The following is a 27207-nucleotide window of genomic DNA, read 5'->3' as shown; positions in this document are numbered from 1 at the left end:
TGAAATGTTAAACTAGGCTTAGTTCAATTTAACAATGTAGTGCCCTCATACTCAAAATTCCCACAAATGATCAAAACAGTAGTGTCCATGTTACTGCGACTTTACACTTGAACTCAAAACTCAAAATTACATCAATTTATGAATCAGGTCTCTTATCTGTCTACACGGGTCATATAGGGCAGCATGACAATGGAGCACCATTACTCCACAGCACAAGTGATCATAGACCTAAGTCTGTGGGGTTTTCTACAGGTTTCATGAAAGCTTGGTTGAAGAATGGATGTAGAGGGTGGAGAAGGGGTGAATGAAGGAGGATTGTGGAAACAGGAACATTTACATTCAGGATTATTCTCTAGCATGCGCCTGCTTCCTTACCTTGTTGGCACGGTGCTTTATTTATTGACCTATTACCATCTCTGTCTATCATTCAGTGAAATAGTGTGAAACTAATGACAGGACCTGCAAGATACAAACTAAATGGGAACCAAATCTTAAACACATTGATCCATAGCACTAGAAGTGGTCAAAAACTCCACAGGTACTATTTATCATCTGTAATATGTTTTATGAGGCAGACACGGTTGTAATTTACCCTGAATTTGTGTGCGTGTGTGTGTGTGTGTGTGTGTCTGTGTGTGTGTGTGTGTGTGTGTGTACACAGGTGTTCGCTGATGGGCTTCGACTTGAATCGCCACTGGCAGGATCCCTCTCCATGGGCCCACCCCACGCTGCACGCTGTCAAACAACTCATAATGCAGATGAACCAAGACCCTGTGAGCAGGCACACACACACACACACACACACACACACACACACACACACACACACGAGTGCTGTAGATACATGTACTCCATTCTGTTCTCAACATTCCTTCACAGTAATATGTTCTGGTCCCAAGAACAGTTTTCCTCTCCCTGCTTGGTTCAGCATGTTTCTCCAATCTGTGTCTGGGGCTTGTGCACTGGGGGGCATGGATGGGCTAGTCAGCACCACTAGAATGTCAGATGGCCCCTTCTGGCCATTCAAAACACATGACTGAAGCAGGTCTCCATGCTTTCAGTCTCTAACTGTACTGTAACTTTTTCCTCCTCCGGATTAAGTCTCCCAGTCAGAGCAGCTCTACGCAGGCAGGCCAGGGATTTCTCTTTTTGTTCCTGATGTTAATTATAAGCAGAGCGGCAGGTTAGTGGGATTATTGAAGGTCAGTGTGTGTCCTGGGAATACTCTGCCCTTTTGTACATTCCTCTAATCCTGATAAGAGAGGGAGTGGGCTGGGGCGGGATGCGGGGCAGGCCAGAGATGGGGTGAGGTGCAGGCCTGGCGTCGGGCAGATTAACCTTTTCCCCTGGTGCTGACACACTGATCGATAGACTGTCATGGCAGGGTGATCCAGTCATGCCTGTCATTCACACAAACACACACACGCACACTAGCATACACGCACACAGACACACACACACACACACACACACACACACCGACACACACACATACACTCACACACACACACACACACACACACACACACAGAGACACACACACACACACACAGAGACACACACACACACGCATGCACACACAAAAACACACATTCTCAGCCTGAGCAAACAGACATACACATCCGAACAGAAAATACAGTATTGTAGCATTACATAGAGAAACATGTCTTATCAAATGCATTGATCTGTGTTTCTCCTGCCAGCATGTGTGTGCTTCTCTCAGATGTTTATTTTACAAATGAATTGTAACTGTCACATCTTCAGTAACGATTACAGACTTGAGCCAATTGAGCTGTCCTCAAAGGTTCAGGGGATGAATTAAATTCTGCAGCAATTATGTTTATTTCCGATATTTTCTTATAATAATGTATATATTTGCCTCTTCATTCCTTAATTATTGAAATTATGTAACTAAAACAGGTGAGTCTACAAGTAAATATTGCTTCATGTTAAGAGGTCAAAAGCAAAAAAAAGATTGGTTGCCTACAAATTTGAATATATTCAACCCTCGTTTACACTAGTGCCGATATTTCCCCCTTTGAAAGAAAATCCCCATCCAGATGAAAACACAAGAATGAGTGCTAACACTCATACAAGCATGATAAAGTCCACATCAGCAAATATCAGAGCAGAACATTAGAAAGTGAGCTTCAAAACCAGATAGTAAAAGAGAATATTTGTATTTATATATTTGATAGTTATTTGAAATCAGTTTCGTCACATCATCTAAATTATTTCTTGCTGACGGTCTAAAGTTCTATGTAATACACAAAGCTTTGACAGTTTTTCAAAATCTGCAGTTTGGAGGGCGCATGTTTTTTAAATAAATTGTGCAAAATACTAACATTGGTGTGGACAGAGGCATCAGTGAGATATACGCTGAGTTTAGTTCAGACTTCGACCTTACACTGCTGAAGCCCATTAAAGAACTGAATCTCCTGCCACCTGACTCCACAGCTCAGTAGATAGATATGTGCTGTACCCAGATGTATTCTCTGGACTCTGACTTCTCCAGCCGGGTAACACAACATTGTGCCGTATGTTTCCTGAGTCTACTCGTGGCGGTCAGACACCTTCCGTTCCCTCTCCCTCCCGGTTGATTACCATTCACCAGCACTTGTCCTCCTGTTGCCTCCCTCCCCCCCGATGATTGCTTTCAGTCTTGCAGAGTTCATTTGGAGACTCGGGCAACCTCTCTTTTTCTATCTGCTTCTCACCACAGCCAGCTAATCCCATCAGACACACTACTCATGTCTGAGGCTCCCAGATGCCAGTTTCAATGCCAACCCTGCAGCCAGGAGGCCCTATGCTGCTGCCCTCCATTCATGCTCATCTCTCACAGCGGGCATGGAGTCTAATGAGGGTACCGGGGTTTGAGGGCTCTGCTCGAGGACTCCATTAACAAGAGATCGGCAGCAGCCACAGCCGAACACATCGGGCTAAGCTAGCATATGTGGCGCATTTACTATCTGCTAACTCTGTGTGGTCATTTGTTTAATAAGAGACTGAAATGGTGCTACATGGGAGGTGATTTTCAACTTTAAGGCTATTTTTCATCTGTCTACTCTGAAATTGTGCCCACAAAGCCAGTTAACTGGTGGAGGTCTGTAGCTCTGGGGGGCCTGGGAAGGACTGGAATTAATCAGCTATATGTGAAAGCCCCTGCTCTTATATTTAATCATTTTGCACAAAGAGCCAGTTGAAAATAGTAATTGCACCTTTAGTACAGTAAAGAACATTCTAAATTAGCTTGTTTGGAGTTTCAGCTTGAGCATTTAAGTATAGTGTGGGAGGACACATTAGAATCTCATTCAGTTCATATTATTCTTGTTGGATTTGAATTCATGATTCATAACATAAAACACTTAAAGAGCATTCAGAAAGCACATACCTTCCCCAAGCACATTCAAATTTACTTGATTCAAATTGATTCAGCACCAAATTGCACACCCTCATATGGTCTCTGAAGTAATATCTAATTATTTGTATCAAGATCGATGAATAATTCACTGAGAAATCAGTGAAAATGTTGCGAAACACCCACATAATGTTAAAGAAAGTGACAAAAAACAACTGATCCCTGATCAGGATCCACACTAAAATTAACCACAACCTCTCACCAACTTTCACACTAATCTGTTCAGTAGCTTTTGTGTAATCCTGCTAACCTGGAGGTAACCATCAGCTTAACCTTATCAGCTCCCACCTATGATTATGACTTTAGAACATTACAGTAACAGTAATCGTAGATTCCTCCACAGAAAACCTCTGTGTTACAAGACATTAAGATTTATTTTCAGATTTTCAACAAATCCCACTGCTCTGCTCTAAACATCCTCTCACTGGCAGAGTACACCAGAAGGAAAACCCAGTCACTGATCGAGAATTAGCTGCTTTGGAAACAAACCCACGTCCCGCCTGGTACAAGTTGGTCTCTATCCACTGTGTTCTGGGCCAGATGCTGTTTGCTGGATGGAGAATATGTCACACATGGTTAACAAACGGTGTGGTCCTCCTGTCTGCAGCTTAAGGGTCTTTGGGCAAGACACTGAACCCTAAATAGCCCCTGATGGCTGTGCTGGCAGTTTATGAATGATATGTGAGGTGCTGTGTGAATCTAATTTACCTTCATATCCACTCTCAATCATTCACATTAATTGTATATAATAACATATGTGTTTTAAAAATGTTTAAACTCTCAGAGAGCTAAAACAAATATGTTTGATTTGCAGCACAAATAGATTATATTGTGTTTTTAATGGCTCCGTACCTCTATTTAGGTATCATCGCTCATTGCAACACATGTTCTGACACAATACTAATGTCCATTCAGTGCATTGTCCACTCTTGTCAGTTTCGATTTAAATCATGAGCTTTAACTGAGTTATAGATGCAGTGCAGGAATTCATGTGCACCTCCATGTATACAAATCTGACCCTGGGTATTTGTCAGTCGCCATGACTTCTTTAGATATCACCACTTCTATGCATAAGGCATCATAATTCAAAGTCGCATTGCCCTCCGTTTCACAAAGGAGCCCATTCGGTTTGAAACCCCATCCAACATTCTTGTGACAGACGCCCCCATCACTCCAAAGCAATTCTCCATCATTGTGAATTCAGCGCGTTCTCTTTCTGCTGGGAAAATAGCTTCCTTCCTCTGTTCAGGCAATAACTTCAATAACTGGCTGCAAGTTCTCAGACAAGTGGCATTTAAATCAAAGCGTGAAGCAGCAATCTACGCCGTGTTGGTGTTGATGGCTGTAAACGTTGATTTGAAAAATATTTGTATATAAATTCCACACAGCTCAGAACATTAACACTCGAAATTATGTTTTAAAATCCGTAGCCTAAAGTCCAACCAGCAGCTCAGCCTTTATTTCTATTTGAATACAGTGTGTACACAGTGTTGACAATGGAAGTAATTTCTCCTCTCAAATTAAGATATTATTCAAGGAAATGCTTGTGTTATTAGGAAGCGTAATTCTAAGTCAACAATACATTTATTTTTTAGTTCTGCACAACAAACTGAACCGTCTCTATTGTATTTTCGCTTTCAGACAGTAGCTCCTTGTCAAGACATCATGTTCACGCACAAGCAGCCATGTTTACACCACTTTGCTTGTTTGATAAGTTGAGAGACTCCACCTGCTGTGTTGATCATAAAGACAGAATGTCAAACAACGCAACAGTGTGGCTCTTTCATCTGTTTTTAAAAGTGAGAGTTATTTGACACCGTAGAGTAAATACGGGGGTGAAACTCATCTGGTTAAAAGAAAGAGGACAATGAGGCCAATGTAGCTCTGTGTCTACAGGTCATGTAGGACAATGACTTTCTACCATGTGAACCAGAGCAGAAGATTATAGGTTTGGCATAAAATCATGTGAATAACATTTTTAACGAGATTTTCATGTAATTCTCATATAGTCCAACTGTGAAAGAATCTTTCTGTCCGCCTCGTGGACTTTATATAAAAAAATGGACAACATGACTCTGATCCAGCTCGGCTGCTGTATTGTTGAGGAAGTGCAATGTCGACCTTGAAGTGTTTCTGTATATGGGACTCTTGAGAAAACTTCAAATATCACTCAAAATAGTGAATCTGAGAACACACTCTAGAATCCATGTGCACAGATTTATAAAACCAGGTTCTACACGTTTTCCACCTAGGCCCTTGGGAAGCTGAGTACCTCCAACCTTAGTAGTTTGTGTGAAGTTGTTTTGATGCTGCAGCTCTAAACTGGATTAACGCAGGCCAAGCTGTCAACCTGTACCGACAGGCACATTTTGAACGAGCACTTCACTGGTAAATACAACGTGACATGTAAAACACAGGTGTGATCAAGTACAGCCATTGTGTGAACAACAACAACAGCATTTGCTTATAGCTGGAGGTAACCTTCCTCTACATCCATCTGAAGGTGAGCCTGCTCAAGCTGTTTCATAAAATTCCATCATTTACCATCTGTGGCTGAACATTGGTCAGCAGGGGAAATGGCTGAAAGAGTCAGTGATGCAAGGAGCTATAATCTGTTCCCAAGCTACCCTGTTGTTTGTTTTGAAAAGAGAAATGGAGAGCGAGAGAAAAAAAAGGAAAAAGAGACCAAAGAAACAAATGGACCCATCTCCTTCCTAAAGCGTTGCTTTTCCAGCTCATTTATCAAAAGCAGAAGAAGAATTCTTTTTGATTGGCTGATTACCAGAAGCATTCATCACTGGCCGGCGTATCCCCACCGATTTGACACTGCCATTTTGGATAATTTGTTAAGAATGACAAAGAGGTCATTGTTGCCTTGGCTTCTTTTTGACCTTTTTAATATTAGAAAATTAATTTTCCATCTGAAACAGATGTATTAGGTCCTGTCACAGCACAGAGATGAATTTTGCACCTTGAAATCCTCCCCAACGCCCTCCTTCTGTGACTTCTACAGCCCCACACCGCAGTCTCTCTCTTTGTCTTTCTTCTTTCTCTTTGTGCAACAGTGAGATCTGCCTTATAAATGTGACGCTGAGAAACTTCATGTGTTTTCTTTGCGTGTATTTGTGTCTTTCTCTCTGCCTCCCTGTCTTCTCTCTCCTCTCTCCGTGTGCGTTAAGATGTCAAAATCAGCCAACCATTTCTGATCCATTTCTGAGATTTACAGCCAATTTTTCCCCATCATCCCTGCGTCGTTTCAATCCCTCCATCATCCCGCTCTTTATTCTCCCTCCGTTGGAAACTGAATTGTTTGCCTTTCACAGGAAGATACAGACGAAGCTATCACTCTCCGGCAATTTCCACGCTCTTTTTGTCCTCTTATTAAATTCTTTTTTTTACATACTTCAAAGTATTTTTTTCCCAACATGTCCCCTGTTGCTCTTTTTTTTCGATGGCGTTTCGTATCTCTTCTTTTTGTCTCTACCCATTAGCTTCCTGCCCCTCTTCTCCTTTTTCTCCTGGCTGGCCATACCAACAGATGTGGCAGCTTATGTGGCACTAACAGGCCCGAAGCAGAGGGCTGCCTGTGCCCGTTCAGCCTGATTACAAGTCACCTCTGTGTTCATAAACAGACAAATACCGTCATCAATTTGAGAGCACAGTGCAGACTGAGAGGGGGGGGGGGGGGGGGGCGGGGGAATCAGAGAGAGGGAGACAGACGGAGGCAGAGTTTTGTGTCATTTACTCTCGTCCATGAAGCAGGTCATGCCATCTGCCATGTTCTGTCACGGCTACATCATAAGAAGGTCACTGACCATGTGCCCCCGTGACCTGAATCGGCTCAAACCTTGGATACAGTTTTTACAGTATTTAAGTAATATGACACCTTTTCTTTCCATCCCTTTCATGAAGTTAAGTTTGACCCAGAGTGAATGTCTGCTTCTGACGTAGTTCCACAATTTCACAATAGGTGGCTGCGTTGCAGACATAAAAACAGGATGAACGTTTTGTACCTTGCTTATTGGCTCTTCTGTCATTAACGGTTTTCAAACATGAAAGATCAGATCCACTCAAAAAAGTGGATCTGATCTTTTTGTTGACATGAAAAACGCAGCAGGAGATTGTCCAGGTCAGACGTGTTCACAACAACAAACACATTTCTGGAACATTCATGAGAGGAGTGGCACCCGGGTACAGCAGGAGGCCGGACATGAATGAATCAATTCTGCTAAGGAGAGAATGTGTTTGTGTTAGCGTCGACACCACCGTCAGCCCTTATTACCAAAGAGTTCTTGAATCTCGTTGTCTTTCCAAGTCGACACCTTCGTGTAGCACCTCCTTTTCATCCTGAGATATTGATTTAACTGTTAAACCTGACTCGCAGATTTTTCTAGGGCGCTTACAGGAAAAGTTCTGGAAAATGTTATCTAAACTCTTTCCTCTCTAAGTTAAGAAGTTAAAAAATAAATAATAGTCAGATTTTCCTTTTTTACGATTCCGTCCTCCCAAGATGAACCACGGCAGGAGTTGTATTTGCAAGAGCCCTAAAGCGACGTCAGTTAGCGTTCCAATGACAGTGCCCTCTATTGCTCAACGTAATTGTGAATAATTACATCATGAATTGCTATGGGATATAGTAGACCAACAAACTCTATTCAGCCATAAGGTCAGGATGGATAGATATAGGACAAAAAAGCTATTGGCTTTCCTTAGTCTCAGGCCTTATTGTCTATCGTCAATGCTACTGCTGCCCACTTCAAAGCTCAGCTGGATCCAGCTCATTCCGTCCACAGATAGGATAGGCCACATTTTTGTATTGGATAATATGAATTACACCAAAGTTCAGCGTTTTTCTCCTGAACAAGCAGCTGCTTCCCTGCTCCTCAAAAGGTATGCTCCTGCTGATGCCAAGAGCTTTATTCAGGAGCTTGTAATCCTGCTTCAATCAGCGCCTTTTTCCTTCCCGTGTAAAGATAAGCCCGGCATTTATGGCCCTCGCCGCGGCCCCGCACCCGGCTCTAATTAATATGCAGGAGATAAGTACTTGTCTGACAAAATTCATTTGTTTGACCTTCTATGTTTCCACTAAACTGTTTGCGGCCGCTGCAAGTTCACCACAAGTTGAGAGTTCCCTGGAGTTTCTGGGGCGAGATGGGGCTTTTGTTTCTGTGAGAGATGTTTAATTTGGACAGCTTGCTCTCCCTCCCTCTCTCGCTCGCTCTATCTCTTTCTCTCTCTCTCTCTCTCTCTCTCAAATTGTCTTCTGACTTTCATTCGGCAGTCTCTGTTTCTTAATTGCCCCTAATTGCTTAATTACAATTTCAAATGAACAATTCTGGAGGTCAGAGCGGGTTGTTAATTGAAGCATCAATCACAGTGGTGGGGCCTTCAGAACCGTCTCAGTTTGATTGACAGGGCATTAACAGAGTATTGTAGTAAGCCTGGACATGACATTGTGAGGGCTCCATGGCTGTTACTACTGTTAGCGCTGCTGCTGCTACCGTCCTTCACGTGAGGCTGTGAAGGAGAAACCACCAGAGGCACAAACTGCTGGATCTGTGTCCTCCCTCTTCAGTGGACTGGTTGTGTACAGGAATACATGGCCAAACCTATGTGTTCACCCATCAAACTTCACCCATGGACCAGGGTGAAGTTTGATCATAGTCACAGTTGGTTTTTGTTTTGCTTAAAAAGTAACAAATTGTTGCAGATGTTTTATCAACTATGTTTTTGTTTTGATTTTATCATTTTGTGCTCAAAATTCATTGATGCAATAGGTAGCTACTGTAAATCCATTTTGGGAAGCCTTTTGCTAGACCTGTTTGGTTTTCATAATTGACTTCCCCATTCATTATATATGAAACACAACATCATTAATCAGCCAAATCTTTGTGTTTATTGTGAAGGACTCAGTTGACCTTCACTGAACTTTCAACCTCAAACATCTCCCTAAAATCTGTACAAATCCATCGATGTAAATCCTGCAGCCATGTTTCAACATCTTGTGTAAAGATCAGTGAGAATATAGCAGCATATTAAAGCCAATGGTTTTAAACTGAGATGTTCAAAAATCACACACAGTGTAATATTGTAGTTAATAAAATACAGAGATCCGTCATTCACCTGACTTACTCACTTGGATTCCACGTGCGCATGAAACAGCTGGTTAACCTCTGTTACTACTCTGCCACTTTTGATCGCCCACTTGCACCTTCCTCCAATTCAACCACCTCTGTCCCTACCACTGCCTTTTTATCCTTCCCCTCCTCCTCCTCCTCCTCCTCCTCCTCCTCCAGAGGGGGACACCCAGGTAATGATTAGGCTGGTTGTCCTTGAATGGACCCTGGTTTGTTGGTTCAAACTCCTTCCTCTGCTTAATGGAACTGGGTTTACCACTCTCGCTTCCTCCTTGTCCTGCTATAGTCCCCCAACTTCCTCCCTCTTCTCTCCCCCTTTGTTATCTTACTCTCCCTTTATGTCTTTATATATTTCTCTCTCTCTCTCTCTCTCTCTCTCTCTGTACCTCCTATCACCACCCCACATCAGCTGGCTGCATTTAGCTTTCTTCCCCCGCTTCTCCCTCTTGCTCCTTTTCCCTTTTTAGTTTTTCTGTTGTTTCTCCCTCCCTCCCTTCCTCCCTCCCTCCTACCTTCCTCCCACTGTCCCCTTCTCTTCCCCCCCCCACCTTCTCCTGCTGCTGTTCCTCTCCTCTGGGGCTCCATCCATCAGGTTGTCGGGGGCTGCTAGCGGCCGACTCCCAGCCACCATATTTCACCACCAGCCAGCCAAGCAGCTGACAGCACAGCCACCGCCAGGAAATTGCTTTGGCTGTGAGCGGAATTTCAAACACAGGCACACTGCGTCGCCCGGGCCGCCCAAGCACTGCTTCCCTCTCTCTCTTGTTCTCTCTCTTTTTCTTTCTCTCTGTCCTGTCAATCTCTCTGCACCTCTCTTCACACATCTATATGTCTCTCTATCTCTCTCTCTCTCTCTAGCTCTCTTCTTCTTTTTCTCTCTCTGTTTGTTATTATGTATTTCCTCCCTGTCTCTCTCTTTGCACCCCCATCACCCCCGTCTTTATATGTTTTTTTCGGTTTGCTCTTCCCTGCCCCTCTGTCTATTGCTTCACCCCCCCCCCCCCACACACACACACACAACCACACACACGCACACACACGCACATACCTACACACACCTTATGCATTGCTGTCTCTCTTTGTCTTTTGTCCGGCTTCCCACTTGTCTCCCTCCCTCCCTCCCTCCCTCCCTCCTTTTCCCGTCTTCTTCCACTATCTCTCCTTTTCTACCCTCTCATTCTTTCTCTCCTCCCCCCCCTCTTTACGATCCACAGGGAACAAGGTGTGGTGCTGAATGTGGAATGAGCGGAAAGAGAGAGAAGGGAGGGAGGGAATGAGATAAAGAGGAAAAGAAGAGCGAGAGGATGAAACCAGGAGGAGAACGGAGTGATGAGATAGAGAAAGGAGGCTGAGGAGAAATATTCTAATACATCTTATATTTTAATAGGTCTAATGGGGATAAATATAACATTTAATGATTTAATTAGGCAAGTCAAATAGTCAAGATTCTTCTATTTTGTTTTAATTTTGAATGTAGTAAAATCATTTTGTTTACAAGTGATAAATGAAAATTCAATTAATCCAAAGGCATCAACGCCATGAGTTTGTGCTGAACTGAACCTTGATATACCAGGATATGTTCCAAAGAGCTTCTTGTCATGTCACTGAATGCGTGGCCTTCTCAGTCTTTAAATGGCCACATAAATGTTTAAGATAAGATAAGATAAGATACATCTATTGTCCCACACACATACGACATGCAAGGAGGGAAATTTGTTTTCTGCTATGACCCATCTGGTGTACACAGGAGGACACACAGAGCAGTGGGCAGCCATGCACGGCGCCCCGGGGAGCAGGTGTTAGGGGAGTAAGGTACCTTGCTCAGGGGCACTTAGACAGTGGGGTGGGGTGGGGTAGACACTTTGACAGTGTGGAACAGATCCAGGTGTTGTCTGTCTAGGTATGTTGTTTTTTTGGTGTCACTCCGTGGATTCGAACCAGAGACCACCGTCGGATTTTCTGCCCACAGTCCAACTTTCTGCCACCAGTCACCAGGTGAGCTCAGGTGACTGTGGAGGAAAGTCCACAACAGTCCTATGTCTTCTATAGTCTCTTAGTAGTTCTTGTGGAGCTCTGAGGTGTGTTTGGCATTGTTTTGAATCCTTGTACACAAAGAATCAAAAACCAGAGGGTACAGCATGTCTCTGAGGAGTGGAGCGCTGTTTCCTCCTCGTCACAGTGTCGTCAATTTAGCGGAGGCGTCCCACTCCCATTTACACCTTGGATTCATCATTAAACTTGGATTCATCAGTAAATGGGACATTTTACAGGGAGTCGTCCACTGAGAAATGCTGGTGTTTCTCTGTCCTCCCTGAGCAACTGGCCTTGTTTCCCCTCCCGAGAGGTGGTTGAGAAACGGCAACTTGTCCTCTGAGACCACCATGCGACAGCCTTCTTTTGACACTTCTCTTTCTGACGGCAGTTTGGTGTTTTATATTAAGCAGATTGTGTATAATACAGTTTTTGTTCTGTCTCTCAGGGAAGTGATCCTGCTGTATTGATCTCCTGATGGTGGGGTCACTTTGGTTCTGCCTGATCATGATCTCAGTTTAGCAGAGTGTTGTAGAGCTTCATGCACTGCCCCCTCTCGGAAACCTTTAGTCCAGCCAGGATTTGATGCAGAGAAAGCTCCTCTTTGTTCAGAATAACAATTTGACTTCTGACACTTTCACTTAGTTCTGCCATTTTTCCCACTATCACAATGCTACTTAGTAAGTAATGATCTTATCTTGAATCTTATAACGCGTTGCAAGTTGAGTTATGTGCGCGAGCCTCAGATGAGTTGATAAAGTCCAACTGATGAGGTTGCCTGGCTCAATGGAAGGAAGGAAATCTGACCTTTGATTCGAAGGAGTTCAGTTTTTCATTGCCCCAAATTAACTTAACATGAACGTTGACCTAGAAATAGGACAGAACATTTTCCTCTTAATTTCAGATGATATAATTTACTTTTACATTTGATGCTGTATAGTGAGACAGTCGTGTCCAACCAACAGTGCACTTAGGGAATATGTGAGCACACTACACTTTAATAAGCCATCAAAATAAGACAGTTTGTGAGCACATCATATGTTTTTGCAGTGTACCTAGCAATTATGTTCATCTATTCAACAACAACAAAACCCTCAAACTAATTTCACCTACCCTGCAGTGGTTTTGTTATAGGAATATTTGTCCAATAATTTACTTTACGAGCAGTTAAAACAGATTCATCCAAAACTGTGCATCTCTATGATGAGGGTTCTAGTTAAAGGTCAGAGAATAAGTCAAGTCTGTGCACGCTCCATTTTTGTATCACAAGATAAAAGCATATGGTGTGTGTGCTTGTGTGTGTTTGTGTATGTGTGTGTGTGTGTGTGTGTGTGTGTGTGTGTGTGTGTGTGTGTTTGTGTGTGTGTGTGTGTGTGTGTAGAGTGATAACAGAGTCAAGCGAGTGAAACAGATCTTATCAAATCCATTTTACACAGTGTATACTGGAGAGAAAAGGCATTACACACTCAATATGAAGTCTATATTAACCTGATAAATAAGTATCGGGTATATGACGAATCTCTGACATCCACATGAGTGTGTGTGTGTGTGTCTGCAGAAGCTATTGTAGGTGTGCCCTTCAGGAGGATAGTCTCTTTGAAGTTTCCTGTGGGGGTTTGGCTCTCTTCAGATATGAGTGTATTCTCAGTTTGTAATGCCTGGAGGGTCTGGAGTCGTCTCCTGGGTGGAAGCTTCTCCTCAGCATAGTGTCCCAAGAGCAAAGACAGGCCTTCCCCTCTCTCCCAGTGGATACTCTGTGGTATGGACTGTTGCAGACAGTGTCAGACAAATATGACATCTTCCTCGCTAACCTGCTGTTTTTCTCCTTCTCTCTCTGTTTCTCTGTCCTTCTGTTATCCTCCACTGTCCTCCCTCTTTTTCCCTCCATCAGAGGGTGAGTTTGGAGTTCTACATTGACGTCCATGCCCACTCCACCATGCTGAATGGCTTCATGTACGGCAACGTGTTCGAGGATGAGGAGCGTGTCCAGAGACAGGCAGTCTTCCCCAGGCTGCTGTGCCAAAATGCACCAGACTTCTCTTTCGTAAGTCACTTAAACAGATGCACACAAACACACTGTGTTGAGGGGGGGCGCTCAGGAGCAGAATGTCACCGGCTTCAGTCCTTAGGCTAAAATAAAACATGAAATAGCCATATCTCAGCAACGGCTGGTGAGGTGGTGTAAGTGCTGCACTTAGTGGCACAAGAGTGAAGACCCTGGTTGCAATGACCACCTCCCTGGTGTAAATATGTGTAAGTGCTAGCATGTGAGCCGGAGTGTTGATTCAGGAAAACACACAGAACACATGTTCTGTGTGTTTTCATTCGCTGTTGTTATGAAGCCAGCAGAGACATATTCATGAGTGAAACTGTGAGCTCAGCAACATACCCGCAAGAGGTGTTAAATATATCTATAATCTAACCTAACTCTAACCCTATAATCTATAATACTTGTTTCAATATTTGTTGGGTATAAAGAGGAGTGAATGAATCGTATTAAACAATTTGGGAAAGTTAGTAACTTATAACAGGACAAAGAATAAGAAGAATCGTAAAATACAGAAATTTAAAAAACTTTATTTCTATAGCACGCCTCTAAACAAGGTTACTATACCTAAATAAAAACATTAAACAACGCAGAACAAAATAAGAATTAGAAAGACAGCACAAAAGAAAATATTTAAAAAAACAAGCAACATCCATTACAACCAGTTAGAAATAAGGCTTTTAAAGGTTTTCTGATGAAAATATGTTTTGAGCAATGATTGTGTCCCTCGTCCCTCTTAGTTACCAGCTTCGTCTTAGCAAGTGGTGATTGGAAGATCTTAGAATACGACATGGTGCATTGGGAGTTAATAGCTCTGTAATATTAATTGGGGCCAGACTGTGCTGAGCTTCAAAAGTTTAAAAACAATCCTTAATTTAACCTGCAGCCAATGAAAGTGTGAGCGGCCGCGTTCTGCACGAGATGAAGCCGAGACACTGAGGATTGACTGGTACATATTAATGTGCAATGTAGTTTTCTGACAAAGACGTGAATAATAATTTTCAAAGGTCAGGAAAAGACAGAGCGGATTGGATTTTGGTTAAATGTCTTTTTAATAATGAAGTTATTGACATAGGCTGTAAATTCTCACACTATATATGTCATGGATTTGACTTGTAGTTGCAGGTTTAATCAGATGTCACAGATGCAGATCCACAGAACGCAGACATATGAATGGACTGAACTTACACAGCGCTTTTCTCGCCTTAACAACCTCTCAAAGATCTTCACACTATGAGTCACATTCATACAGCGCTGCTATATCCAGCAGAGCAGCAGTCAGGGACAATTTGGGGCTCAGCGTCTTCACCTCGACACACAGACTTGAGGAACGAACGTACGACCCACCTCCCAATTAGTGGAAGACCCACTCTTCCTCCTGAGTCATGTCCGCCCCCTGCTGTGCACTCGCACTTTACGTATGTGCAGAACACAAATAGCTAACGTAGGTCATGAGGAAGCACAGGGCCGTGAAAGTGGGTCAGGATATTCTGTGTGAGCAATGCAGGTGTTCTGCTGAAGCACCTCTTAGTTGGCTAAAAACCCGGTGTAGTTGGACAGGAGGGACTTTGCAGAGAGTGAGGGTGGCGAGGAAAAACCAAGGAGGAAATTAAAGCGCTAGAGATTAATGGAGGAGAGACACTTAACAGGGGAAACGTGTGGGAGGAAACATCCATCCACCGACTGCGGTGCGCCTCATCCGGCCACATGTGCATAACCCACTGTAATAACACCTTTTCACACAGGTGCATTATCCATCAAAGCGTTTCCTCTCGGGCCTGTGTCGCTTCCACTGACCTTCATTTTGTCACTGATGGTGACATTTCCTAGCGGAGCCACTTACACACGTCATAAAGAGTAACCTTTATTGCCCATTGACACCCAGCGGCCAGTGTGCCAACCTGGATACGGAGAGGAGCCCGACAGGTCGATGTTCACCCACATATATGTGTGGAAATGTCACTGACTGTCAGTGTCTCTACTGTATCCAGTGTCACGGCGAACAGGTCAAATCCCCCCACCCCTCTCTCTGTATCTGTATTACTTGTGTGACAGCTGGCCCAGGGGTCATCTCCCTCCCTGTGCATTGCCCCCCCCCCCCTGCCCATTCAGCACTACCTAAAGCCCAGCAGCAACCAGCAGCAGCAGCACAACACAATCAAGGCAAACTCCCACTGGTAGCTGCTAAGTCTGCATTTCAGCGGAGGCAACTCTCACTGCAGCAGAGTGGAGTGACAGTGAACGGAAACTTTTTCCACACTCTTCCCAAGACAGCATGGTGTGTGTTTGTGTAGTGTACCGCTGACACGCTCAAACCCAAAATAGACTCGTTTTTTTCTCTTTTTTCTCTCCTCTCTGTTTAAGCCGTTTACAACCAAGCTCCGTAATGACATTGAACAAAGTGAGTCTGTTAGAATAAACTCTACCCTTCATTATTTCTCCTGGCTTCTCCAGAGGCAGCACAAGTGCAAGTTACGGAGAAACAAATGGGTTTCCACTGATGAGACCTGTCAGACAACAACCCTGACCGTAACTACTTTGTTTCTTCATTTATCAACCAGCAAACTCCTGTCAGCGCAGCAGCAGTGGACGGCCACGCACAAGTCAGATCAGATTTGGAGTCAAATATTTATGATACAAATGTTTTTTGGGCAGATGTCAATGGATATATTATTAATATTGTAATAAGAGGTTTATTTTAATTTAGCTTGTCAAAGGCCAATTCACTTATTACATGATTGATTCAGGTTTCATACGACCGACTCAAGACCCTTCAGAATATACAGTTTACACCATTAATAATGGTGGTAATAGTCATGACACTTAACTGGACTCACAATATTATCAGACTCTATCATCCTGCTTATGATTTGTCATCTATTTACACAGAAACACCTTAATGTTCCTATCATGACACTTCACTTCACCTTTATCCTGTAACCTCTCATATTTAAACCTTTGCCTTAAAACATCACAGAAATGATTATATCTTGATCTATTCAGAGTTAATTCTCTGCGGGTTCCCAAAATGACTCATTTCACATTGCAGACAGTAAAGTCATTTTATGTATTGTTAATATTAAAATATTACCCGATGACTGAGCAGCAAATTATTTCCTACACATTAACAAAACAGTCATTTCCTTTTCGCCCATCAAATGAAGCCAAAAACGTCCTGGATACGTGTGCCGCCATCTTAGGTGTACTTTAACTTGTACTTTGACTTGTCCACTCCCCTAACATGGAGGCATGTCAGTCCGTCACCAGGGAGCGATCAAGATGGTTTGGCTTAACTTTTGGGGAGCTGTCATCTCTTGCATAATTAAATACAGTCTATGGTTGGTACTAGTAGCCCCGCAGCTGAATCTTTCAAAAACAAAAGTTCTTTGAAAAGCTCAAAAGCGCAAGATGGTGGCCCCCGTGTCCAGGAAGTGAAGAAGTGCTGTCCATCTTTATCCAGTCTATGGTGCGAACTCAAAACAGTTTCTGTTGTGGTGTTCGAGATGTATACTGGTATTTCAAGTTTAATGTCATAGTTTGGGCCAATCATCTCCATTGGGGAAGATTTCCAGACTACAGTGTCCTGCTGTCAGATGATTTACCACAGTGGATATTTTGCAGACACAAAGACTCCGGCCCAAGTCCTTTCTGCTACTTCACATTGATGTTGTTTTTCTATTCTATCCCCTAAGTCCAACACGTCCTTCAACCGAGATGTGGTGAAGGCCGGTACCGGTAGACGTTTCCTTGGTGGTCTACTTGACGATACGTCCTACTGCTACACTCTGGAAGTGTCCTTCTACAGCTACATGCCGGCTGGCAGCAACGCGCCTGTGCCCTATACTGAGGAGACATGTATCCTTCAACATATGTGATCTATGTAGTGGTTATGGACACAGCTTTTGTCCCTGATTGGACAAGTAGACCCTGTTTAACTGATCTTAGTCGGAAAAGGTAGCCTATACACACACACACACACACACTCATTCACACACACACACACACACACACACACACACACACACACACACACACACACACAGTGTTCCTGCAGTGTATTTCTCCCATTGAAATCAGGCCAATTGATCTTGTAATCATTGGACTCATTATTTGTATATCTGCATTCCTGGTGGTGAGTGTGTGTGCATGTGTCGTGTGTCAGGTCACGTGTTCCCACTAGAAAAGCATGTTGCTCTTTTGTTGCCTTGTGTTGCGACAGATGTGCAGTGACAGAATAAGGATGTGATCGCTGCGTCTATTGATTTCATTTACAAAGGAACGAGGAGAAAGGGGCCTGTGGCGGCATGTGCAGAGCTGTGTGCGTGCTGTGGAGGCTTTGATTGCAATAAACAATGGAACAATGGAACAAACGTGATTCCTGTCAGCGACGATCATGCACGCACGCACACACACACTCACAGACATTCATCATGGGAACCAAGGTCACAGGTGCCTTAATGGACCCAGATGGGAGGAAGTTTTCCTTCAGCTGACCTTCTCAGGGCTGAAGAGCTCCTGAGAGCTGGCCGATGGCGGTCTGATCTGACCGATAGAGAGACGGAGAAGAGGGGAGAAGAGAGATTTTAAGAGAGAGATAAGGACCCTACATATGGAAAGCATGTGCTCCCCCTGCACACGCTCACACACAGGTGGAGGGGAAGTTGGACATAGACGCAGCCCTAGTGCCCTCTAGTGCCCGGAGCCAGCACAGTCTTAGATGTAGTTATTTCAGATTCACTCCCACATGAGGGATTCGTGAAATTCTGGTCAGTTCACATCACATTGATGGGAAATTTTTTGAGAAATCGACATTATACCTTTTTTGGAAAACTTTAAGTGTTGTTCTCGAAAAAGGATACAATGAAAAGGATGAACTATAACGTTGATGAGGGATCTGTGTATGTGTGTGTGTGTGTCTCACTTTAATGTTTCTCATAGAATCCTCTCAGGTCTTTAAATTACAGTCTTAATGCACAGATAGAAATACAGGCATGTACGTGCACACACATGTGGCACCACGACACCCACGAACTTGCAGCTTGCCTTACGTTGAGGGGACAGGTGTCTGGCTGCTATGCAGAACAAACAAACAGCTGCACATAACCAATTCCACACGGTGTTTTCATTAAAGCAAGATAAGCAATGTGGAGCCTCCGTGTGTTTGCAGAGGGGATATTTCTTCCTAAGGTCAAATTTGAAGAGGACTCAGCTCTGGTGGGAGGACTTGCTTGATCTTTTTGTTTTTCAGAAGGGTGTGTGTGAGTGTGTGATCGTACATGCATGTGGGTGTTTTTGCCTGCGAGATGGGGAGGGGTACGAGGAGGAGGGGCTCCGCAGGGTGGGCAAGCTAGCCCAGGGACCTGGTGTAGAGTGGAGATTGGGGTCAGGCAGGTTGAAGGAACCAACCATGTCGCTTTTTATGCCCCAGCAGTCTGCTCGATGGAGCGTGCAAATCATCAACATAGACCTTTAGCATCTCAACGCCCCCTCCCTCCACCTTTCTCACCTGGCACGCACGCACACACACACACACATACACATACACACACACCATACACTCAAGAGGCCCGCACAGTCCTCTAAACTAATACATGACAAATAAGTAATAACCTGGGCTCCTAACTCCCACCACTTCCACACGCGATGCCCTTCCCCTTTAATCTTTCCTGACTCTCCTCCTCCACTGCTGTGACTTGTAGCCACCAAAAATTGAAACCTTAACCTTTGTCACAGCTGAGACTTTTGTCACAGTTTGAAAGTGCTCTGGAAAAAGGTGAAATGCATCGTGTGTCTGTGTCTGTGTGTGTTTGTTTTATGATCTCATCTTTCCATCTCCTCTAATGTCCTCCTGTCTCCTCTACTCCGTCCTTTCCTCTCATCTCGTCACCCAGAACATAACAGCTCATTATATCATCTAGTCAAGCTGAGAATCCTCTTCTGTGAAACAGCAGGGACAACCTCCGTCGTGTGTCTGTCTTCCTTTCGTCCTCTAATCATTTAGCACCTCTGTGTGTGTGTGTGTCTGTGTGTGTTTGTGTGTGCTTCATATCAAACTGTCCATAAAGTTAGTTTCAGGTAAAATGCTGAATAGTACAGTACACTCCAGTTCTGTAATTAAACATATTGGCCTATGAATTTTACCAGGTTTTCTTTATCGTCATAGTCCAACTGTGTTTTGCGATGGACCTTCAAGTTAAGCCTGTGAAGTAGAAACTGTAAAGTGGAATGGATCAAGGTTGAGAGAATCTGGGACGTTGTTCAAAACTCAGCTTGACACTTTCCAGTGTGTGCATGCGTGTGTGTGTGTGTGTGCGTGCGTTAGTGAGTGGGTGAGCTTTGTGGGATTACTTACCTTGGTGTGTGTGCCTTTTTGTGTTGTTTGAAGACTTTGAAGCATTATTCGAAAACTTTAAAAGTCATTCAGACAGTAAAGCTTCACTGCTCTGGTTTTTCCCGCGTTGATTTGAGCAGTAGCTTTATCTCTGTCACAGTATAGACGTGCACATTTTCAACTTTCTCAAACGCACAATTCTGAGAGAAAGACGAGTGTAATGTTTTGCTTGTTCCCTTCAGGAGTGAGTCGTGTAGGGGAAACAGTGGTCTTCCAATCTAAAGTGGTAACTCACATTCTCGTCAAGGGCAACATTGTTGTGTTATCCTTCAGTATAACTGTGTGACGTCAGTGGACAGGTAAATGCATCGATGCAGCACGGATTGACTGCCTATATAACTGGCTGTAACTCGTCCTAAAAGTGCATGTGCATTCTCTCTCTCTCTCTCTCTCTCTCTTTCTCTCTCTCTCTCTCTGTCACTCACACACACACACACACAAACACACACATTTGTCATCCTCTCCATTGTCTTCAAAAAGCAACACCCTAGCATGCACCTCGTCATAACAGTGAGACTCCATGAATACCAGAGCCATGCATCAGTGAGCCTGACACCCAGTGGACAGCCTGTGACAACTATGCAAATGATATAGCTGGGAGGCAAATATGCTTCACTACCAGACATCATACACATCAAACCCACGTGCACACACAGACAAGTGCACACATAGAAACGCATAGACGCACACACACATATACACACACACACACAATCATACACAGATGATTTCACAAATATCAATGCCGTGCTCAGGTGAACTGGTGTCCTCATGGGTACTCACAAAGATGCACAAACACACACCTCCAGTTGCTTTGCAGTAGTTTTTGCAAATGTTGACGTTCATGAAAGGCCTGTGGATGTTACTTAAAATCATGTGAAGTGCAAAAGGCACTTTTCAAAAACTTGACTCGAGCATCCATATGAAAAAAAAACTGAACTTCATGACGAAACTTGAGCAACTCACATCCTTGCAGTTGAAGCTTTCAAAATAGTCATAGTAGTAAAAATTGTGAAAGCAGTTGAATTGGCAGTTGGAAAAGTAAAAGTTGAAATGAGAATTAATATCTGAAATATAACTGCAGAATCTAATGCTTATTTTTATTTATTTTTTTTAGTCATCTCTGCTGTAATTGAAATGTGACATTTTTAAAAGTAAAACTCTCAAAGCAGCACAAAGAAAAAACTAAATTAGAGACTTGATGCCATAAACCACAGGCACCCAGATGAGACCTGCATGTATATTGTTAGTATCATCATGGACCTTTTGTTCTCCAGCACAATTTTATAGACAAAGTTGAGACTTTTCTTCACAACAAGAAGAGAAGAACTCCTGTAAAAAAAAAAAGAAAAAAAGCAGGAAGATAAAAATTGCGAGTTCTCACTGTTTTAGAGCAGCATAAATCAGTGTCGTGTGTTGCTGTTAGGGAGAAAACAGAAGCCTTTCTCACACCTCTTTCATTTTATTGCTCAAGTTTCGGCGCGTGTCTCCTTGGCAGTGACAGTTCCTCCTAAATCAGCCTCTCTTGGTCCCTTTGGGAAATAGGACGTGAGGTCTTTCAGTCTGTTGAATCGTTATTCGGGACAAAAATGTGCCTTTCTGTATTGCTGTTGTTGACTAGCCTCTTAATTAGCATTGATAATTAGCGCTCTATGCGTCAGCGCGGTGACAGGACCTGTCAGTGGTCCGTATTGATGGCTCCAATGTCCCCTTGCTTGTCTCCTTGTTAACTCCCGTCTGATCTTGACAGCATCCTCCACGTGTCTTGTCCATTTTACCACTGGGAGCCTTGTTGTCTGATCATCACCTTGTCTGTCTGCCAGGACCAGGCACGAGGGACACGAGCTGCTAAATGCCACGCTGACAGTAAACAGCTGCAGTAAACAAGTCATGATGTCCCCGTCCCATTTGTCTCACGTATCCCAATCTCATCGGCACCTAAACTGCCACGTCCTTGAGCCATGACAATGACCTGCTATTGATTAGACAAGACCCTTGTGTGTTTGGAGATGTTGGAGAATACGCCTCACAGTGACAAGACAGGAAAGGCCAAATCCATTCACCTCTCTGAGCTCCTCAAAGCTGCATAATGATAACACAATGATTATGATAATGCTAAGAGATCCAGTCGAGTTCATCATACAGTATGAACAATATTATCAGGATCAGTCACACACCGTGCATTCAGATGTGGCTGCCTTCACATGGACTGCAGCACCTGAACTTTGTCTGAATGTTTCCACTGCCGCCCACGTCTCTACAGCTGGCCGACTGTTTCCTGGCTCACACACACAAACACAAAAACACACACACACACAATCACACTGACACACGTCAGCAGCAGCCTCATTCCAGGCCCTATGGGTTCCCCCGGCGACGGGCCAGACAAGCATCAGGGCATCCTCCGTGTCTCGGACGATTTGCGTCCGTGGATGAGGTTGTCCTTCGGAAGCTGACCGTCCATCACGAAACCTGCTGAAATAGACAGTGAGTCGTGACAAGCCAAGCTGAGAGGCCATCTGCGCATGGAGGGGTCGTCCGGGAGATATTTGTGTCGCTGAGCGTGCGCGGCCAAAAAAATCCGGACTGGCACTGAGCTCTGCTGATGAAAGAGAGCAGAGGAAAACACCAAAAACTTTCTTGAGGTCAGTCAGAAGATGTTACAGATGCAAGAAGAGTGGCTCATTTCCTTTATTGTGAACATGGTTGTTAGTGAACTGTACATTAGTGTATCGGCTCCTCACAACTGGTAGATTAGTTTGGGCTTGCCAGCAGCATGGCTGTAGAGATGAGCATGTCTTTACTTGAGACTGAAATATCGCAAACCATTAGATGGTTCATGGTTCCAAGAGGATGAACAAATGCTCATAGTAGTGCTCTCTAGCACCAACAACTGGCCAAACCTTTCACTTGTGACAATATTTCACATCCTAACAATAATCAGGACTGCTGAAAGTATTGGTATAAAATATAGTACACAAATTTACATATTATTAGTACATTGATGTGACTTAACAGCCATCCCGTTTTTATAAGTTGGAACAACAAAGTCATAACTCGGGAAATGGGACTTTCCGAGGAGCATGTGAATGCACAGTGTCTGTCCTGATGAATTATTATAACTTAACATATAAGTACCACATTCCCAGATTCAGCTGTACCTTGTGTTCATTGCTAATTAGTCAACATTTAACAAAGCTAAGCTAAGATGATGACCTGCTAAATATCAGCATGTTATACATGGCCAAATTATCAGTGAGGTAGCATGCTGATGTTAGCGTTTAGCTCAAAGCACAGCTGTGCGACTAGCCCGACTGCAGACTCTTATCTTGTTTAGAACAATTATGCGCTAAGATTAGCATAAAAGTGAGGACACAACCTCACTTTCTCCATCTGTGTTTTATCTTCGTCTAATCAGTATCATCATCCAGCCTGAGACAGACTGTGAGACCCATCCGCCAACACACACACACAAACACACACACACACACACACACAGGACACACAGACAAACAGCCAGATGGGGTGTAAATATAGACTCTGGAGTCGTGTGGAGAGAGTTGCCATCAGCCTGCCGGGTGAAGAATGAAGTCTTGTGCAGACTCCTGAACACGCACAAGAACATCCCCTCACAGGCCAAGGTGACAGACTTACAGAGGGACTTTCTTGCATATTCACAGACATAACTTACCAGGTGTACCCCTGAATGTGTGTGTGTGGGTGTGTTCCTGTGTGTGTTTGTGTGTTGTTTGACAAACTACAGAGCCTGAACTCTACGCCCAGGCAGCCCGCTCACTCCGAGGATGGATTGTTTACAAGTTAACAGCTTTTCATCTTTGTAGCAACCACGAGATTTGCAGCGCAGGTCATTTTTTATCATTATGAGAAATTGGAATCTTCATCTTTGTCTGTATGCCAGTTGTTTCAATTACACAGTTGTGACGGATAGATGGTCCAGCGGTCGACAGGCCGCATCTGCGTTTCAACAAGGTAATGACAGGGGCAACGTGACAGATAATGTCGCTGTGTTGCTCGATCATACTTCAGTCCTGTGAAGTATGGAGGAAGCTGAACATCAATGCCTCAAGATAGGCTGAACACATTTATGGTTCAGGTTGTTTTGTGTTGGCGTCTTTATGAACAGATGTAAGGATGGTAGGTATTGATGTTGGGTGATGGAAGAGACAGAGACACATGTCTGAAAGGATGGATTGATATTTGGCGTCATTGTTTGTATTTAACTGTATTTACTATATCCTTACTCTTGATTGGGAACATTGTCGCTATCTTGGTTCGCCACTTCTTCATTATGTGTGTATGATTGTAATCGTTACCTGCCCTGCTGCCTTAATGATCACAGCCGTAGCAACACCACTCATGGACGCTCGGCTGTTTTGTAAAAGCAGTGAAGTTATTGATATTGTCACTAATGTAGTCAGGGCCAGTTGAGCAGGCGGATGATGTTTGTGCTCACCTCTGAATTTAAATCAGGCATCAGCGTGTAAGTAATTACTTTTGTGTGTTCAGTGTAAATTTGAAGGTGTCATGCACCATAGAAAAACATTCTAAATTAATTCCTAAGGTCTGTTGTAATTTAAGCTAAGACCTCAAGTCACTTCAAGTTGGAATCTTTAGTTTACTTCTTGAGGTTTGTGGAATCTCCTACTTTCAGCTGCTTCCCTAATGCATCTGATTTTCAGACCTTTCTATAAAATGAACTACTTCACAACTAGTCATAGATGCATTACAAGCACAAATAATAACAACAGGTCCATGCCAGCAAATACCCTAAAACAATACATCAAATAATAATGTTATTAGTTACTTCAGTACAACTCCAAAAACAAGTCCCTACTACTTATGGCACAAACCATAGACTATGAAGATGGACGACACGACTTCTTCTAGGATGGGAAGCCAAAGTATGTTGATCGCCACCTGGTGGCTGGCGGCCGCAAATTTTTCCAGTAAATTTGATTTTAATTATAAGATATTTGTTGCTAAAAACAATGGAGTGAAACATCATGATTGACAGCTGAGACTGACTCACGATTGGTCGAGCACATACGGGACCTCACAACTATATCTCTCGATTGCTACTGAGCAGACTCTGAATCTGACAGTTCGATATTTTGACTTCATTTCTGGTTAGCGGGAGGAGGAGGATCAAAAAAAAATGTTTTGGCCACTTGTGTAAACACTGTGCTGACATATTAACCTGCAGCTATAACATTCACTCCACAGTACAATGACACTGCTCCTCACCAATGGCCCACCACCCAATCTGGGTACCTCTGAGGTAGGAAATGTTTTCACCTGCAGATCATCCAGAAAACTGTTCTTAACTCTGGTGCCTCAGACATGAAGCTGGGCAGGAATGTGGCTCGTACCTTCCTTGATTACTACAAACTCAGCAACCTTATCAAGGACAACAGACCAAGTCACATACAAAGGTAAAGCAGAATCGTGTCATGACTAAATACCAGTAGAAAATAAACCATTCACAGATTTAACCTCTTCCTTTTGCGTATTATTTATTGCATTTTCGCTATTTCCTGAACTTAACTTCAGTCATTCACATTCATATGTTCTTGTCTCCAGCTCCGAGGTGAAGTCCCCGACAGGCAACGGAAAGGACAATGGCGTCGGCAGAGACGCAGTGGACAGACAGAGAGAGAAGAGCCAGGGTGACAGGCACTAGACAGACAGACGGACACAGACTGAGCGTGTATCAAATGCAAGGCACCGTGGAAGGAGAATCCTTCACACTTCATTGCCTTTAGAGGCTCCACATTTCTCTGGCTTTGAAGACTTATATTCACAGACTTGTAACAGTGGGGTTACTGGTATTTGGAGGAAATAAAATCAGAGTGTCCCCCTGAGTTATTTAATGAGTATGAAATGTGGACTGTTGTAAACGAAGGGAAGACAGACTATAGCTACCATCTCTATCAGACACGTTATAAATCAGGAGACAAAACACTTAAAAAATTCTAAATAGAATAGATCCTAAGGCTCAAGATGGTGCTTTTATGACACATGTGCTGCCGCTCCCATAAAACAGCAAATAAAACAGGGAAACTTAGCAAGAAAATCCTGACATGTTTCATGACAGTTTCAACTGATGATTATTAATCATCAACTGTATTTATTTTAACAGCAGACACAAAATCCCTCATTTCTTGAAGTGCTGTGGTGGGATGAGCTGACAGTGTTGTGTCACAGTACCTTGGATTGAACCAGAAAAGAGGCTAGTGTCATGAAACCTTGCACATATGTTGTAGAAGTAAAACACACTGAAACGAGGGCAAACTTATCAAACATTTGAAGTGTTTTTTTATTCGGATTTGACGGTTTTAGACTTATAACATATGGATTTTTTGTTGTGGTGACCATTGAAAGTGCAGTTAGAGCTCTTTCCCCGTTCATTTTATTCTAAAGTGAATGTCCAGAGATGCTACCAAGGTGGCTGCCAAGTGATGACACTCGCCTAAAAGTACTTTGTTTTGATTTAATCTGAGGCCTTCATTCAGCAGCTCATATTTTGTGTATTTATATATGTTTGTAAATAGATGCATGCTTCTCTGTTGCTCCTGACTTTCTTTATGACATGACATGGATGATGTTATTATTGTTACACCTGCCATTAAAATGTGTTTTTGTTTATCGCACTGCAATCACATAGTGTTTGATGACATGAAAGTAAAGGTATAAATGCATCCAAGACACAATGAGGGCGGATGGTGATCCGTTCAGCCCTAAAACGTCTGGTGTTTGGACACATAAGTGTACATCCATTTGCTTTCTTCATCCAAATACAACAAGTAGTGTTGACTTGATTATTCCTCACGATTGTTTCAAACCCGCACCAAGGCAGCTAGCAACCATTAGCCAGTAAACACTTGAAGCCGTCCGCTCTTCAGTCCTGATGTTTTTCAAGAATAAATGTAGGAAAGAAAAGAGCTGATTTAGTTTTTTTTATGGATGACACTGGAGACGCATTAACACCTGGTGTAAACGTGATCAGGTTAAATATGTCGATATGCTTTTTAATGTCGTGTGAACGGAGTCACTGTTTGTTTTATTATCAATTACGCAATAAACACGTTTATCACCTAATCGTGATGTTGTAGACTCAGTGGCCCGTGGGGTCTGACAGAGAAAAAACAACCAAGACTAAAGA

General features: G+C 43.3%; 1 protein-coding gene across 1 annotated transcript in view; it reads left to right on the top strand.

Moving 5' to 3' along the window:
• agbl4 (AGBL carboxypeptidase 4) overlaps window positions 1–27003 on the top strand; it is a 266138-nt gene extending 239135 nt beyond the window's left edge. Inside the window, exons 9-13 of the mRNA XM_053430423.1 lie at window positions 662–773; window positions 13478–13630; window positions 17326–17488; window positions 25384–25477; window positions 25626–27003. Of these exons, the coding sequence (XP_053286398.1) occupies window positions 662–773; window positions 13478–13630; window positions 17326–17488; window positions 25384–25477; window positions 25626–25725 (622 nt within the window). The 3' untranslated portion in view covers window positions 25726–27003. The remainder of the gene's footprint in view (window positions 1–661; window positions 774–13477; window positions 13631–17325; window positions 17489–25383; window positions 25478–25625) is intronic.
• The last annotated feature ends 204 nt before the right edge of the window (window positions 27004–27207 follow it).

This window comes from Pleuronectes platessa, chromosome 9 (genome assembly GCF_947347685.1).
Source record: "Pleuronectes platessa chromosome 9, fPlePla1.1, whole genome shotgun sequence".
In the NCBI taxonomy this organism is placed as follows: domain Eukaryota; kingdom Metazoa; phylum Chordata; class Actinopteri; order Pleuronectiformes; family Pleuronectidae; genus Pleuronectes; species Pleuronectes platessa.
Note: the sequence above shows the minus strand (reverse complement) of the source record. Positions and strands in the feature narration are given on the sequence as shown.